Here is a 15,743-nt window from a genome sequence, read left to right as displayed (position 1 = left end):
TGTTCTATTTTACCGCGTATTATGTGCTTACAGTCCTAGTGTTTTCTGTGGGTGCATTTGGAGTGCAGTACATACGCAATTACATTGCATACCAGGGGAAGCAGTGCACGACGGCATGCGTAGAATACACTGTTTGTGCGCAGGCATACGTGTGCAAAAATGTGACTATACGTAGGGATATTAGTTCCTTACACCAGTAGAACGCTGTGACTTTTACGGTCATGTAAGCCCGGTCTTAAAGGGGTTGTCCCGCGTTGAAACTGTTTTTTTTAAAATTCAATAGGCCCCCCGTTCGGCGCGAGATAAACCCAAGGGATGGGTTACAAAAAAAAAGGTTTAGTACTTACCCGAATCCCTGCGCTGCGGCGACTTCTTACTTACCTTACCAAGATGGCCGCCGGGATCTTCACCCACGATGCACCGCGGGTCTTCTCCCATGGTGCACCGTGGGCTCTGTGCGGTCCATTGCCGATTCCAGCCTCCTGATTGGCTGGAATCGGCACACGTGACGGGGCGGAGCTACGAGGAGCAGCTCTCCAGCACGAGCGGCCCCATTCAGAAGGGAGAAGACCGGACTGTGCAAGCGTGTCTAATCGGGCGATTTGACGCTGAAATTAGACGGCACCATGGAGACGAGGACGCTAGCAACGGAACAGGTAAGTGAATAACTTCTGTATGGCTCATAATTAATGCACGATGTACATTACAAAGTGCATTAATATGGCCATACAGAAGTGTATAGACCCACTTGCTTTCGCGGGACAACCCCTTTAATGAAGAAAAAAAGTTTGGTACGGTGTTAGCCAGTAGATGAAAATGTGATTGTTCTTAGTAAGAGAAACCGAGTAATCCTGTAGATATATCTTTTAATGCCTAACAAAAATACATAATGTTAATGCGAGTTTTCGAACCTCCCAGGGTTCTTCCTCAGGCATAATGAAACAGATCTGTATGTACAAATGTAGACAAATGAAAAGGCACAGACAAAGCGAGATTAATTTGCACTTAAAACAATACCAGACAAGATGAGCAGAGAAGTAAATAATTAGTCCACTGGTAAGGAATGTAACAGTTTTATGATCTCTAAATTGGTGTTAGGGGGTCACAGGCCTGTGTGTTATCTCTCCTTCAGACCTGCAAATAAGGAAGGTGGAACAATATCTCTGCAGCGCCACCTATTGGATGGCAGCATTTCTGAAAATCCATGTATGACTTTCTACCAAGTCTGTAAAACAATAATTGGGAATAGCACCCCTTCTGGGTGCTCTCCTTGGGGAGAGATGTCATCCCCTGACCTACTCACCCCCCAGGTGTCTCCACCCCCCCCCCCCCCCCCCGGGTGCACTCCTAAAGGACACCCCTGTTGACTCCTTCAGACCTTTCATATTCTCCACTGATGCAAGAACCCCACTCTGAGGTTCATTCCATTCTTGAGAGTATCAAAAATGGCCATGAATGTAGACTCGTAAAATTTTCTGTGATGCTGCAACTTGAAGGTGCCTTTCAGTATGATAACCCTCATCTCTTCTATGTTGTGTCCGTGGCTTGTTTTGCCACAGGTAATTCCGTCTTTGCCTCTTGAATTGTGTGGTGATGATATCTCATCCTGTTTATGTCCAGTTGCCCCGATTATAAAGCCCCCCAACAGGACATTCACTGCCCCGGATCAGGTACACCACATCGGACGTGGAACGTAAATGTCCCAGGGAACTTATAGCCCTGTTGTGAGTTATCCCAGTCTGCCTCACAGATGTACCAACTATAATCTTGTGGTATTCTGCAAAGTTTGGATAGTTTTTTTTCTTTCTTTTTTTTTTTTTTGTTGGCCTTAAAAATAAATGTAAGGATCTGTTCACATCTGCGTTTGGGCCGCAGGGACCCGTAATACTTCTGCAGTTTTCTCTGCATCTTGCTTTTTGGCTGTTGTAAATGCAGATCGATCTCATTACAGTACACCTAGATGTGTTTTCATTCTATACTGATTTTTCCTCTCTCCTCTCATAGGAAAGGTGTCTGTGGCCTTCAGATAACTTGGTTTCCCGACAAGGCACGTCAGAGGTACGAGCTCATGTTTTCTTTCAATTGAATATATGTACGGTGCAATAATGCATCACAAAGGTGAGGCGCACACAGTTGAGTATGCAGCGGATTTCACAGAAAAGCTTTGGTTTTAAGGTTTATTTTGCCAAACAGCTGCTTATTTTTAATCTTATGTAAGAGAAATATAAGGTTGGGGTCACACGGGGCCGAATTTCTGCACAGACATTCCGCCCGCGACTTTTTTTTCTGGGGATTAGCCAGCAAAGTGGACGAGAGTTACAAAATCCTCGTCCCCATGCTGCAGCCGATCCGTTGTGGCCAAGCCGCGTGGAATTCAAACATGCGGCATGTCAATTCTTTCCCCGTTTCCCTGGTGGACACTCTCCTCTCTTTAGGAGAGATGGCCGCAGCGAAGCCACTCCAAAATGTTTGTCGTGGGTTTTGAAGCTGCATTTCTCCCGTGGAAATCTCACGGTATTTCCGTGCGGTCATTCCGCGTGATTTCCTACCAGATTTCAGTCCCGTGTGACCACAGCATTAAGGTTGCGTGCGGTACAAGATCTTTCCTGGGCGTTTTTCAAATGGTCACTCCCTTTTCAACAAACCTGTGCTTATGTGATCCAATGTAGTAACTAGAAAAAGTGCAGCTCGCTTTATATAAATTTACTTTAGTGCTGAAAAATCCCTCTTAAGTGTTGCTAGTAGCGGTCTCCCTTCCTTCTAACTTGTTGTCCACATTCTGCTGTCATGTGAAGTTTGTTTCTAGTAACAGATATAGAAGTCTTCGGAGAGGGGAGGAGGGAACAAACACTCATACTGCTGCAGCTAATAGTTCTTACTGTGTTACAGCTACTGCAATCACATCTACCCTGCTCAGTCCTGCTGTACACACTGTTCTTAATGATGTACTACAGAGTGGTAGGGAGTAGTAGCTATCTTATCCATGTATAATATAAGGAAACAGCACTGCAGCTAGTCTACACCCACCAGCTCAGCGAGAACTGAAAGTTGTTTAATGGCCAGAAGTCATTCTTTTCCTCAAGTGTGAACACGCTGCAGATTTATTCTGAAGTGTCATATGAAAAGTTAAGTCCACTTTAAAGATCAGTAACAATGTGTGCTAGTCAAAGACTGTCTACAAAGTTAACTAAAATGCCTTATACATAAGTGTTGCTAATTCTGTTTCCTAGATCATGTATGCACCGAGGTCGAGAGACAGGTTCACAGCTCCTTCCTTTATGCAGAGAGATCATTTCAGCCGCTTCCAGCCGACATATCCTTATATCCACCATGAGATCGACCTTCCTCCTACAATTTCCCTTTCTGATGGCGAGGAGCCTCCACCTTACCAAGGTCCGTGCACTCTCCAGTTGCGGGACCCGGAGCAACAGATGGAACTTAACAGAGAATCTGTCCGAGCGCCTCCAAACAGGACCATTTTTGATAGTGATTTGATAGATATATCTATGTACAATGGGGGTCCATGTCCGCCGAGCAGCAATTCTGGCATCAGTGCAACAAACTATAGCAGCAGTGGCAGAATGGAAGGGCCACCACCAACCTACAGCGAAGTTATGGGACATTACCCAGGCTCCTCTTATTTCCAGCACCAGCAAAATAACCCCTCTACCCCGTCTCAGACGGGCAGTAGACTTCAGTTTCATCAGAATGATCCCGAGAGCACAATAGTCCCTGTCAATGGAAAAGATAGACAGCCAGGAAATCTTGTCTGACTCTTCTCCACGCTGTCCAGAAGCTGAAGTGGAAGGAAGTAGACATGGCGCCATGGCGGTGACTTCCTGAGCTCCGGTGCACAGTGGTATACTTAAGCCAAATGCACATATTTATTGTATGCGGATTCTGATACCAGTCAGAGCAAGGCATGCAATCGGATAGATTTTTACACACTTTCTTTCTGTTTAACCCATACATTTGTTTCAGGAAACGTCTTTTTTTTTTTAATATTATCATATTTTCACTTTATTTAAAACTTTTACAAAAATGTGGCACAGAACTCGAACTTTGCAGAGCCTCTCCTACATGCTGACGTTAGCGGCAGTCACATAGAACAAGTGTGGGTTTAGAGATGCCAGGTTTTCGGGCAGATGGCCAGTGTTTATGGGCAGTGCTAATTATTTGATGGAAGTCCATAGCCCTGTTTGTGTGCCAATGTGTACAGCGAATTGACTGGAGGATGATGGATTTTTTATTTTTTTTGATTTAAGAGGAAAAGTTGCACTAATTGTTCAGATGATTCTATATGAGGGAAACGTGTTGTGTAATTTTTTAATTGTCATACAGTATTTTTTAACTGTGAGGATAAAACAATTGAGCTGCCCAGCAACAAAGAAACCATCGGGGGTTTCATACTCACTAGTTTGCTAGATGCACAAGTCTTCTCTAGTAAACCAGCAATGGCCGACTCTTTGGTTCCATTGCCGCTGATATGTCTTGTGATGCGGGGGGGGGTTGTCTTTAAAGGCCATAGGAATTTGTCCGTTCATACTAATATTGTGTTGGCTCAACTGATACGGCGAGTGAGTAGCCTACGTAGTACGAATGTGCGGATCTTTGAGTTGGGACATTTCTTATAGACCTTTCGGACATGTCCGTCGTTCTGCATTATTATATTTACTCATGGACACTGCTGGTGTCTTTGGTTAAAATTGACATTACTTTGTTTAAAAAGGGATATTCTGACTAAGTGTAGACTCAGCATTTTTTTTAAACTAGTGAACTAATAAAGTAAACTTTTAAACAGCTGTATAGGAAAATACGGCATTACTCAACTTTTTTTTTTTTAACGTCATGGCCAATGGATGTGATATATCGCTGTATGGCTACGCAGTAGCTTATGTCGGAGGTAGGCGTTGAGAATGGCGCATACCCTCCAAGCCTGGAACACTGTAGGCACAGAGCCTTACAGCCATATGGTTAGGATAGTCCTTTCATTAAGATGAGAGCCATATATATGCATTCACTCCGCTCTTTCTTTTTCTTCGATTGGCCATTCTGCAGCTTATCCAAAGACAAACGGTTTGAACAAGTAAGATGAGGTCCGCGGTATGTTCGTGCAGGGATAGCAGGCTGCTGGACGGTATGAAAGAAGATTGCCGGGCCTGGAAATATTTAGCAGCTTTTCGTCCTCTTAAAGCAACCTGCTACCATATAAAATCAGAGAGGAGCAGTTAATAAAACGGGAATAATTGAGACCATGACGACACCTGACAATCCATAATGTGCAGAGGGGGGTAAAGGGAGGAGAGCGATGCTTTAGTTATTCCTTAACTCTATAAGTTGACAAGATGTAGTAGAACAATTATAGGGTACAGAAATGATTAGCGCCATTTTGGACCTTTTGGGGATTTTTTTTTTTTTTTACATTTACCTTCATTGCATGTAATTTCTGTAAAAAAAATCATTTTTTGCACCATTTTGCCCCTCCAATTTCTTTTTATCAATGTATATCGCGAGCTGCAGAAGGCCCTTCACTAGCGAACTGTGAACTCGTGTGGGACGGCACAATCTGCAGCTCCTCTCTAGAACCACCTTGCCAGCTGATTTATGACCGGATCAAGGTTATCTTTATCTTAAAGAGATCTGCTGATAAGAAAAAAGATCATGGGAGGAGCTGGAGACTTCCTTTAGGCCTAAGCGCACAATTTGCTAGTGGAAGGCATTCTGTAGCTTGCTTTATACAGCGAGGTTGTAGAAGCTAAACTGTACCAAAATTGTAGCTAAAACCCCGTTTATATAAAAAATAATGACAATAATTCAGCCCCAAATACATCCATTTCGATATAGGAGAAACACCCCAAATGTGTCCATAGCCTTTAAAGGGGATGTCCTGTTTTAAACCATTGATGGCCTATGCTCAGAATTGGTCATTAATCCATTAGCAGCAGTGTGTCGCCTGGGACCCTTATTAAATAGACGATTATTGGGTCAGTATTCTTAAGCACTGAACGGATTTCTACAGGAAGCGGACAGCTCTGTTCTTACTGTACTGGCCAGACTTGGTAATGCAGGCCAAGTTCTCATTCACTTCAATGAAAACTTTTCCTGCAATACCAAGCTAATTAGCAGTGATCTACTAGTGATTCCGAGGCTGGCCATCTTTACTTTGTAGCAGGACTACCCCTTTAACGGTATATATTTGCACATGGCAGATTTGTTGCAGAAATTTCTGCAACCGCTCTGTAATTCCATCTTCTCCGCTGACTCTCAATGTATGTGTTCTTGTACCATTAGCGACGTTGCATCAATGAGTAGGCTGAGCACACATATGCATGGCAATATGTCTATGCTGCTCTTCATTCTACATATACAGTGATGCTAACAGATCTGTACCTATCCTGTTCCTGTGTAGTTGAGTCCCCGTGTAGAAGCACCGTGCTCTTCATATTTCTTTACAGCACATTGCCGCCATCTTGATGGATATTCATGTAGACTTTTTCAATGCTTAATACAGAAATAGTTGATCATGCATGCAGTAGTCCTTTCTCCCATCGGCATCGAGGAGTAATACATGATAAATGTTAATTTTGGGGGAAGTTGCCCTTTTTAAACTTTAGTTGCAATGAACACCCTCAAAAGATGGTTTCCGCATTTCTCTCTCCCATTGTGCTTGCTCCAGCCAAACAGCAATTTGCTCTCACTGCCATGACTGCTTGGGGGTTATACATTTAATATTCTCTTGGTTTTATGGCTTCGGTCATCGGTGTTGATATTGGAGCAGTAGATATTACTGTATTGCACAGTTAACCTTGATACTTGGCTACGTTCAAGGGTTAGTGCATTAGGGTAACAGTTGGTATGAATTTTGTCTTTTTACCGTGAACAGAAGGCTCCCATACACGTCTGTTAAAGGTTGGCCAAACCTGCGGCATGACCATCTAATAGAGGTGTCCCGACAGTAGATGTTGGAGGAAGGAAGGCTTGGTCATGTTGGATTTCAGCTGAGCGTGTATAGGGAAGGGGGTTTAGAGGAATAGTTGTGACTGAACTAGCATTCAACCAACAACTATCCAAGTCGCTTAACCAAGTTCACTTTGTTCCTAAAGATGCTTCCAAAAATCACAATGACCTCAAAAACCCTGCGGCGTTGCAAGTGTATGGCATTAGTGCATGTGGTGTAGACACAATCTAACTATAAGGTACGGCTGTGGACAAGCCCTAAATGCCATGACTGTAAATTTCGTTTTTCCCCCATTACGGTGAATAGCAAGTGTTGGAACACAAACCAGTAAAATGCATCTTATCTTTCAAGAAATCTCTAAATGCCATATTCTATAGTTACCAAAGATCTCTGGGAGCAGCCAGCATTACGCACCTGTGTAGAGAAAGGTATGCTTGAATGTAGGCTTGTGTACAAGGAATAGAGCAGGGAGGCTATGACTGGCAGGCACTGGACTGGTCTCGAGGTCGAACGCCGGATACCAGAAGCAACAGTCTGCATTCTGCTTGTAAAAAAAAGTTCTGCTAGGACTAGATTATGTTCTCCTACCTGCACTTTCATCTACTTGCTGTCCATTCCAATAGTCCTTTTTAGTTCTAAAGAGCTGCCTATGAGCTGCGTTTAGTCTGTAAGTGTAAGCTATTCTAGTAAAGTCAGAAGGTTCAACAACCAATTAAAAGCTGCAGCACATCCAGGCTGAAAAAAAAATACAAAACACTGTAAAATATGACACAGCCAATGAAATCACTCTGTGTAATATACTTTTATTTAAAATCAATGCTAGGGCGGTTTCACATCTGCGCTGGGGATTCCGCTTTTCTGCTGCGTTTAGGAAAGGGGAAACCCGGCGGTCAAACAGCGCCAGACGGACGGACCCCATTGACTATACTGCTGTCTGTTTGGTTTCTGCTCAGCTGCCCCGCTTCCGGACAGAAGAAAAAGCGCTGCGTGCAGCGCTCTTTTTTTCCCGGTATTTTGAGCCGGCTCTGGGACAGGACCTCCGACTTGAGGTTCCAACACAGATGTGAAGCCGGCCTTACTTGTTCAGTGTTATAGATGTTTTGAGTAAGATCCAATCTTAGTGTTTAGTTTCTGTACATCAGAGAAGTTGTGGCAGGGTTATTCTGATCAGTGTGGGTTCGCCCTTTGGGAGGCCTTTTGGTCCCAGCTACCGGTGGAGAAATGAGCTGGAATATGCTGTTATCTGCAACGTTTCCTCCACACACAAACAATTCCAGAATGTTAATGTTTTAGTTTTTTTTCCCCTGTGCATTTCAATCCTTTAAGCCATTACACTGTGACGGCAGATCAGTCCTGCGTAACACAACGGTTTGTTGCTCTGTACACCTACAATATAGTATGCGGTTTTATTTACTAAACATTACACCTTAATTTACACGCATGTTACAACTCTTCACTGTGTGTCATTGCTGTATATAATAGGTGGACGATACTTGATAGCTGAATTTTAATAAGGATTGTCATTTATCAAGTGTAAATTTGGATCGTCGTCATCATGTTTGCTCCATCTCTTCTGCTGCTGCTGCATTTGCTGCCATACTTTTGTGTTCACGTAATGAAAGTGTCTCGTATGTACTAGATGTGACCGTGACACCAGATCATAGTCCCATGTGTCGTGTAGAGGGGGGTCTGCGCGTGGATTGTTCCTGGGTCTCTTATGGTCAGGCCGCTCATAGGGGGGCGCTCTTTCACCTCCACCTCTTGCTGTGCCTCATTTGTAAAGGTGCTTATTTCCACTTCATCATCTTGTAAGTCTTATTGTTTATTAACTGTATATAACTTGAATAGTATGCACATATCCTACCCAATGGGTAGAACAGAAAACAGATATTCATTGTTAATACTGTAATATAATGTATAGTTGATATGGATTTTAACAAAAAATGGCATAGAACTTGTGAATGCCTAACATGTCTAGTCCTTTTTGTAAGATTTGCAAATGAATGCAGAATACAGATGACAGATCTATGTATTTTATTTTCCTATTAAATATCAATATATCACATAAGGAAAAAAAAAGAACAAATCTACATTTTTAAGTAACCTGTTTATATTGTTGGCGTGAATGTTTTTGGTCTGAGTGCCCCTCTCCCCACTTTGTAAGGTCGACACTTGTTACGCTCTTGTTGTGTTGGACCAGTATTATTCTTGCACCATGTTCAAGAAATACTTTTTTAATTTATCTTTTGCCGGCCTAGTATTGACTAATAAACCAGATGACCTGATATTTGTCATTAAATGAAAATAAAGCACTGTATCGCTGCAGTATTTTACATGCCTTTTGTAGACTTGTCAACATGGTATTTTTGTCTCTTCATGCCACTATTCGCTGAAACAATAATAGGATTGTGCTTTTTGGTAGTGGAGATCACGGAAGATCAGCTTGGTTTTGGCTGCTATGCTCCATAACTACTTCCGTGTGCTCCTTCTGGACTAGTATAGGTTTTTGTTCTTTTGGGGGGGTTTTATGTTTTTGTTTGGTTTTTTTTAAACCGAAAACTAGAAGAAATGAAACCTTTTTGGTTCAGGGAGCCACCGATCTGCAGGAATTAGCATCTAATCTACTTCTGTACCAGTATGGGTGTATAAGGCTAAGTTTCCTTGGAGCGATGAAGGCTCCTTCGAGATGGACGGCCTGAATATTATCGGACATTAGTTTGAATTCTCCTCTTGCTGTTTGCCATAATAAGGTTTCCCTTCCAATCGCTCTCTTACATACTAGGATCATAGAGAGAGATGGAAATGAACATGTCAGATAATAATGGATTCTGATGGACCATTATATGACCATTTGGAGATTAGCAACATGAGCCAACCTCACACTGAGCCATTCATGGGCACCATGCTGTATGCTTTGAATAAAGCACATCTGCCTAAACCATGATTTTGCAGAGTAATGAATACACTCTGTGTCAAGATATACAGTGAGTCAACAGATAAAAGTACAATAGTGAGCATTTATATAGATAATTCTATGGAACTGTGTAGGGAAACAGGTGTCATCTGTAGCAACCGGTGCAGTTTGCAGGATACATGTTGCTACAGTAGATTCTCATTCCATAAATTATCTACAACTAAATGATATAGAAAAATGTATTTGAGAATAATCATACTTTTTTTTTTGTTCTGATTTTTAGTTTGCTCACTTTTTATGCCAGTTAGTGTTTTCTGTTGACTCTAGGAAAAAATTTATTATCCTAGGAAGTGATCTTCCAATGTCCAAAGTACCATAGAATTATCGAATTTGGGATCATGCTTTAGAAGCACTACATGTGTGGGCTCAATTCTTGGCCATATTTCTTTTTGCTTTCCCCTCCATAAAGGTGATATAGTATTCTGAAGGTCATCCTAAATTGTTACTCGGTGCCTCACTAGAACATCACCCATTCTTTTGTAGAGACGTAGTAAATTGCTTTACAGTATCATAGCCTTTATGTAAAGGAATGTGACCAGTTAACTGCAGGTTACAACTCAAGTAAGTGCTGCCCCGTGGTTTGAAACCAGAAGGAATGAACTGGAATTGGCCAAATATCTACTTTTACGTCTGGATTGTGGATTCCAGAAGTATCCGGATTCTGCATTCTATAAAAGAGTCTTTATAGACTCCAGACAAATGATATCTTGTAGACCAAACAAACAGACCAACAAGATTTCACTATTGGTGATGGTATATCACCATTAGTGCAGAAATCTTGTGGTTTCAAACCTAAGAATATCACTCTAGAATCTATTCCTAGTCTAGAGATAAAATAGATTTCCAAGTACAATACGGAAAATGTTACATCCATGAAATCCATGAAATGTCAGCAAAGCATGTTATCTGAGCATAGAGTAGTTACTAAACTGGTGGTAGGGGACTTTGTGAAAGCATGTCTGCATAACGCAATGAGGCTGTCTTCAGGACCCTTATATACATCCCGAACATGGAACTCATATCCTGCTATGGGCACTGCTTGGGCCCATGGCGGTACCTCCTAATTTTCATTTTTTTCATGGATTCTACGGTAGACCCACTGTGCACAATCTGCATACAAAGCTGCATGTTCATGAGGCCTTAATAAGGACCTTCATTAACACACGAACTGCTCAGTAATTTGGCTCTGTGTGACACTGAGATCTCTTGGATTCTGCCACCAAGTAGTACATCTTTATTTCCTTAGGGCTGGTGACACATGAGTGAATTTTGGCCTCATTTATGCATCCGTAATATGTACGATTGTCCCGGCCTGACTGTTGGTATCCCGATGCAAACTCCAAGCATCATAGGAATCTATAATGGTCAAAGTTAGTCAGGATACCCGCAGTCAGGCCAAGACACTCGCCGTATTACCAATGCATAAATGAGGCCAAAGTTTCTACCAACTGACAGTCCCACTAGTTGGATGTACAAATACTCCGGCCTTCTGCGTCTGGTCACCTGAAAGAATCTCATTTCAGTCCTGTCTCACGCGTTCACCAACTTGTACTGTTGCCAGGCTACTTTTTGCATTATCCTGAAAACTAGTAATATATAATGGCACCTATACTTTGTTCATAGTTTTAAGAAATGAACATTTCAGTTCCTTACAATATCCCAAAGGTGAGCCCAATCCAGTAGGCTGGTAGGTCGGATCGTCCCCAGATGTCACTTTAAGCAAAGTATGTAGTAGTATCTCGCTGCCAGTCATCTGCATATTTATTGGCGAGCCCAGTGTTATAGGAATGAATGTGAGCGTGGATGAAATGCACCATATACATACAGTAGTACCATTTCATAGCACTTACTAGGAGCACTTGTAATAATATAGCACTTATAGCAGTCGTCTTGATCCTCTGCTTAACCTTTTACATTCAGTACTGTTGACCTCGAATTCGGTTATTACTCATTCAGGTTTAATAAGACTTCATGTAGAGCATCATAGAGGTCGACGGCCAACATGGTGTTGACATTTCTTGTTGATAACCATTTATACCAGCTAATGTGTTTCGTAATCCCTTTCAGACTGGTTTAATGACATTCTATACATCTGATAGAAATGGTACCTCCTGCAGTTTTCATTTCCCCAAATGTTTTGCTGCTATATTTATTCCCATGCTTGGTGTAAGGGCTGGTGAATTCCACTAAATATTGGCTCGAAATTAAGCAAAGCGAAAAAAAAAGGTAATCACTTCCATTAGTAATGCAGAACTCCAGCAGGTTTAGACCTGCGACAACACTTCATACTCCTTGCACAATGATTTTCCTTGGGGGGGAACATTTCCTCTGTAATGGCAAATTAATGATGTTAAATAGAAATTTACACAATCGCTTCTTCCGTCTACTCTGTTAATGAAGCTGTATCTCCGTGCAGACAAGATGGCTTCCACCTTGTCTTTAAATCAGTATTATGTGTTTTAAGATGCAGCTTAATATGTATCCTTTACATTAAACGTATGTTTCTGAAGACACGTGGACCAAAAATAAAACCCCCGAATTAAGTGTCCTATAGGCTTTGCATATTGTATCCTATATGTACTAGTAACAGCGTTCAGTTGGTAAGAACATACTATCTTCTAGTTTACATCTAGAGGCCTTTCAATAACGGGATTTACACGAAGCCTGTCCTATACTAGCCATTCTATACATGTATCCTTCTAACGTAATTGGTCAATACTGCATTGCTTTATTTATATAGGACATTAAACATTTCAAAGCGGTTCTAGATCTCATTTTTCTTAGGAATGAAAGGCTTAAACTAGAGTTCTGCTTTTACATCAGTTTTTATATTACAAGCTAATTCCTAAATCATCCACAACGGCTCCTCCTGCTTTCTCCACAAATGGGAAAAGATACCGCTAAAAGTCCTTAGACAAGATTGGGTATTAATAGTCCATAACCCTTTCCAATCCAATTTTGGATTCAGGGTTTCCTAAAAGGCTTTCTCTTTTTGCTGTTATACAACAGTGCCATCTGCAGGCTAAAGCCAGTGTGTGTGCCAGAGAGGCTACGACAGTGGAATGGCTGTCAATAGACGGTAAGAATACCCTGTCGCACGTCTTCTGATATTGGAGCTGTACAGCTTCAATCAGAATGTAGGAAACTGTCAGACAGTGGATTGGAAAGAGTTATAATCAGTATCCTACCAGATCTAGAATATAATCTGTTCATTTGGTTTAATTTATCTGGTAGACGTTAAAGTCAACTATGGTCATGGATTGCCAAAAACTCAAATGCATTAGTCATGAACAAAGCTGGAAAGTCCCCAACAATTTTAGTCACCTTTGTACCTTCTGGGATGTCGTCTTATTAAAAATAAGAACTAAACAGAAGGGGGAACAGATCCACCTAAATATGAAACCCAGTCTTGCCTAAGGCTTTAGTTATCTAGAACTTTATAAGCAAGTGGAGTCAAGGCTTTAAACCTTCCACACAACATATCCCTTGGGGTCTGTTACATTAGTGTTAATGGGGTCTTTTGGGGATTCCATAGGCATTCTGGTATTTTTGAGACAGGAATATCAGTCTGCAGCACTTTTTTTTTTTCATTTAAGTTACCAGAACCCTCAAAGGTCCCATTAAAGTCAGTGGACGTTAACATGGATATGGTATAGCTCTCGTGGCTCTGTTAGAAATGGAGGCCATGACACTAGCGTGAACATATCTTACATGGGACATGATTAACATTGTTGAGACTACCTTTTTTTGTTTGTCATTAGGTATGCCCAGCACTCGGTGCTGCCCACTGTTGGTATTAGGATTTATGTATTTGTTGCTAATACTCATCACCTCTTTACTGCCAGAACTGACTTTCAAAATGATTGCAATGAATGAAATGTACCTGTATACCCACTTATCTCTTAATGGAAAAATGGTGATGTCATTTTTTTATGAGTTTTGTTTCAAAGAAATATGTTGTTCTAAGTGCAGTTGTTATAAAATAAAGGTTTTATGCTTGTTCTTAATTCCACTGCGGTCATACTACAGTGATAAAACAATAAAATTTGAGAATTATTTCCGCTTCCTGTTTCTACTTTTGAGATTGTGAAATGATTTACTGAAATTGTATGGATTCACAATAACTACAATATTTCTTTTGCCCAGTGATGAAGTAGCGATGGACATTTGAAGGGTAGTAGCAATGCCGACTCTAGTAGAATAATGATGTAGCTTCATACTTCCTCGTACATAACACAACTAACAGGCTGTAATAGTGTCCTGTCCATTGATGATATCGCATCCCCCTACCCCCACTAGATTGTTTATCTATCCATTGCAAACAATAACGAGGAAAAAGGAGGGGTGTGCTGCTGAAGCCACTTTATTCTCATCTGGGAGGCAGCTTGCTGCAGCAGAAACCTTTCCCTATCTGATGTGTCCGCAATTAACTCAAACCTGCCCTGTTGGATAGTTACCCCCAACTTCAGCAGAGGGCCAGAAGGATTTCATTTTTCATGAGCTTACAAAATAAGTGACAACTAGGAATTGGCAGTCCATATTTTGTTTTCTTTTTAAATCGTTATCACATTAATAGTTGATTGTGTGTCTAAAGTTAATTTTCAAATGTAATATTTGTATCCATTCTTGATTTTACTTACTGTCATTCAATAGAAACCTTAAAGGGGTTGTCCCGCGAAACAAAGTGGGGGTAAGCACTTCTGTATGGCCATATTAATGCACTTTGTAATGTACATTGTGCATTAATTATGAGCCATACAGAAGTTATTCACTTACCTGTTCCGTTGCTGGCGTCCCCGTCTCCATGGTGCCGTCTAATCTTCAGCGTCTAATCGCCCGATTAGACGGTCTTCTCCTTTGCTGAATGGGGCCGCTCGTGCCGGAGAGCGGCTCCTCGTAGCTCCGCCCCGTCACGTGTGCCGATTCCAGCCAATCAGGAGGCTGGAATCGGCAATGGACCGCACAGAAGCCCTGCGGTCCACCGAGGGTGAAGATCCCGGCGGCCATCTTCACAAGGTAAGTATGAAGACGCCGGACCGCGGGGATTCGGGTAAGTACTATCTGGTTGTTTTTTTTTTATCCCTGCATCGGGTTTGTCTCGCGCCGAATGGGGGGGGGGGGGCTATTGAAAAAAAACAAAAACCTGTTTCGGCGCAGGACAACCCCTTTAATTGTTAGTGGATAAAAATCTGTCCATGGCCATGTAATGGATGCACGGGGTCACAGTATGAAGGGTAAGGTCACACGCAGCAGGAGTTTCACCTGCAGTTTTGGGGGTAGGACTGCTTTTTTTTTTTTTTTTTTTGTAAAATTGTGCTTCTACTTGGTAATTAATTTAGGAATTATGCCAAACCGTTTCTTAGTATGATTCCCAGCTGCTGTAATGCAGCTCCCTGTGGCCTTTCCCTTACAGGTACAGATATTAGAACTTCCTCTTGAAATGAGCTGTGCACCTATTTGTCCACCATATGACCAAGACAGATTTGTACCCCCCAGAAGTAAACAATGGAGGCTGCTATTTAATGACTGCAAAGAGATCTTGCAACACAAAGTATATTTAAAAGTTTTATCTAACTTTATTATATAGTAAACCTTATTTGCTGAAACTATAATGCCCTTCTAAGCAAGAACCTGTGAGCTCCTTGTATATCTAGCTGCCGGGGGGATTCTGCTTTTGTGCTCTGGACGGAACCGAACTGCAGCGGAAGACCCATTGACAGTAATGGAGTCCACCGACTTCAGCTGGAGGATCTGCTGCAGATGTGCAGCCACCCTTATATTGCTAAATGTGCGCACTAATGGATGCTGAAC

General features: G+C 41.8%; 1 protein-coding gene across 2 annotated transcripts in view; it reads left to right on the top strand.

The window, feature by feature from the left end:
• The window catches only part of LDLRAD4 (low density lipoprotein receptor class A domain containing 4), a 188,329-nt gene extending 174,341 nt beyond the window's left edge, over positions 1–13,988 (top strand). For both annotated transcript variants that reach the window (XM_066579510.1, XM_066579511.1), the window contains 2 exons: positions 2,005–2,058; positions 3,231–13,988. In XM_066579510.1, coding sequence (XP_066435607.1) covers positions 2,005–2,058; positions 3,231–3,773 — 597 coding nt within the window. In that variant the 3' untranslated portion in view covers positions 3,774–13,988. The remainder of the gene's footprint in view (positions 1–2,004; positions 2,059–3,230) is intronic.
• The last annotated feature ends 1,755 nt before the right edge of the window (positions 13,989–15,743 follow it).

This window comes from Eleutherodactylus coqui, chromosome 9, assembly GCF_035609145.1.
Source record: "Eleutherodactylus coqui strain aEleCoq1 chromosome 9, aEleCoq1.hap1, whole genome shotgun sequence".
Classification (NCBI taxonomy): Eukaryota; Metazoa; Chordata; class Amphibia; order Anura; family Eleutherodactylidae; genus Eleutherodactylus; species Eleutherodactylus coqui.
The sequence above is the reverse complement of the archived record's forward strand: the minus strand, read 5'-3'. Positions and strand labels throughout refer to the sequence as shown.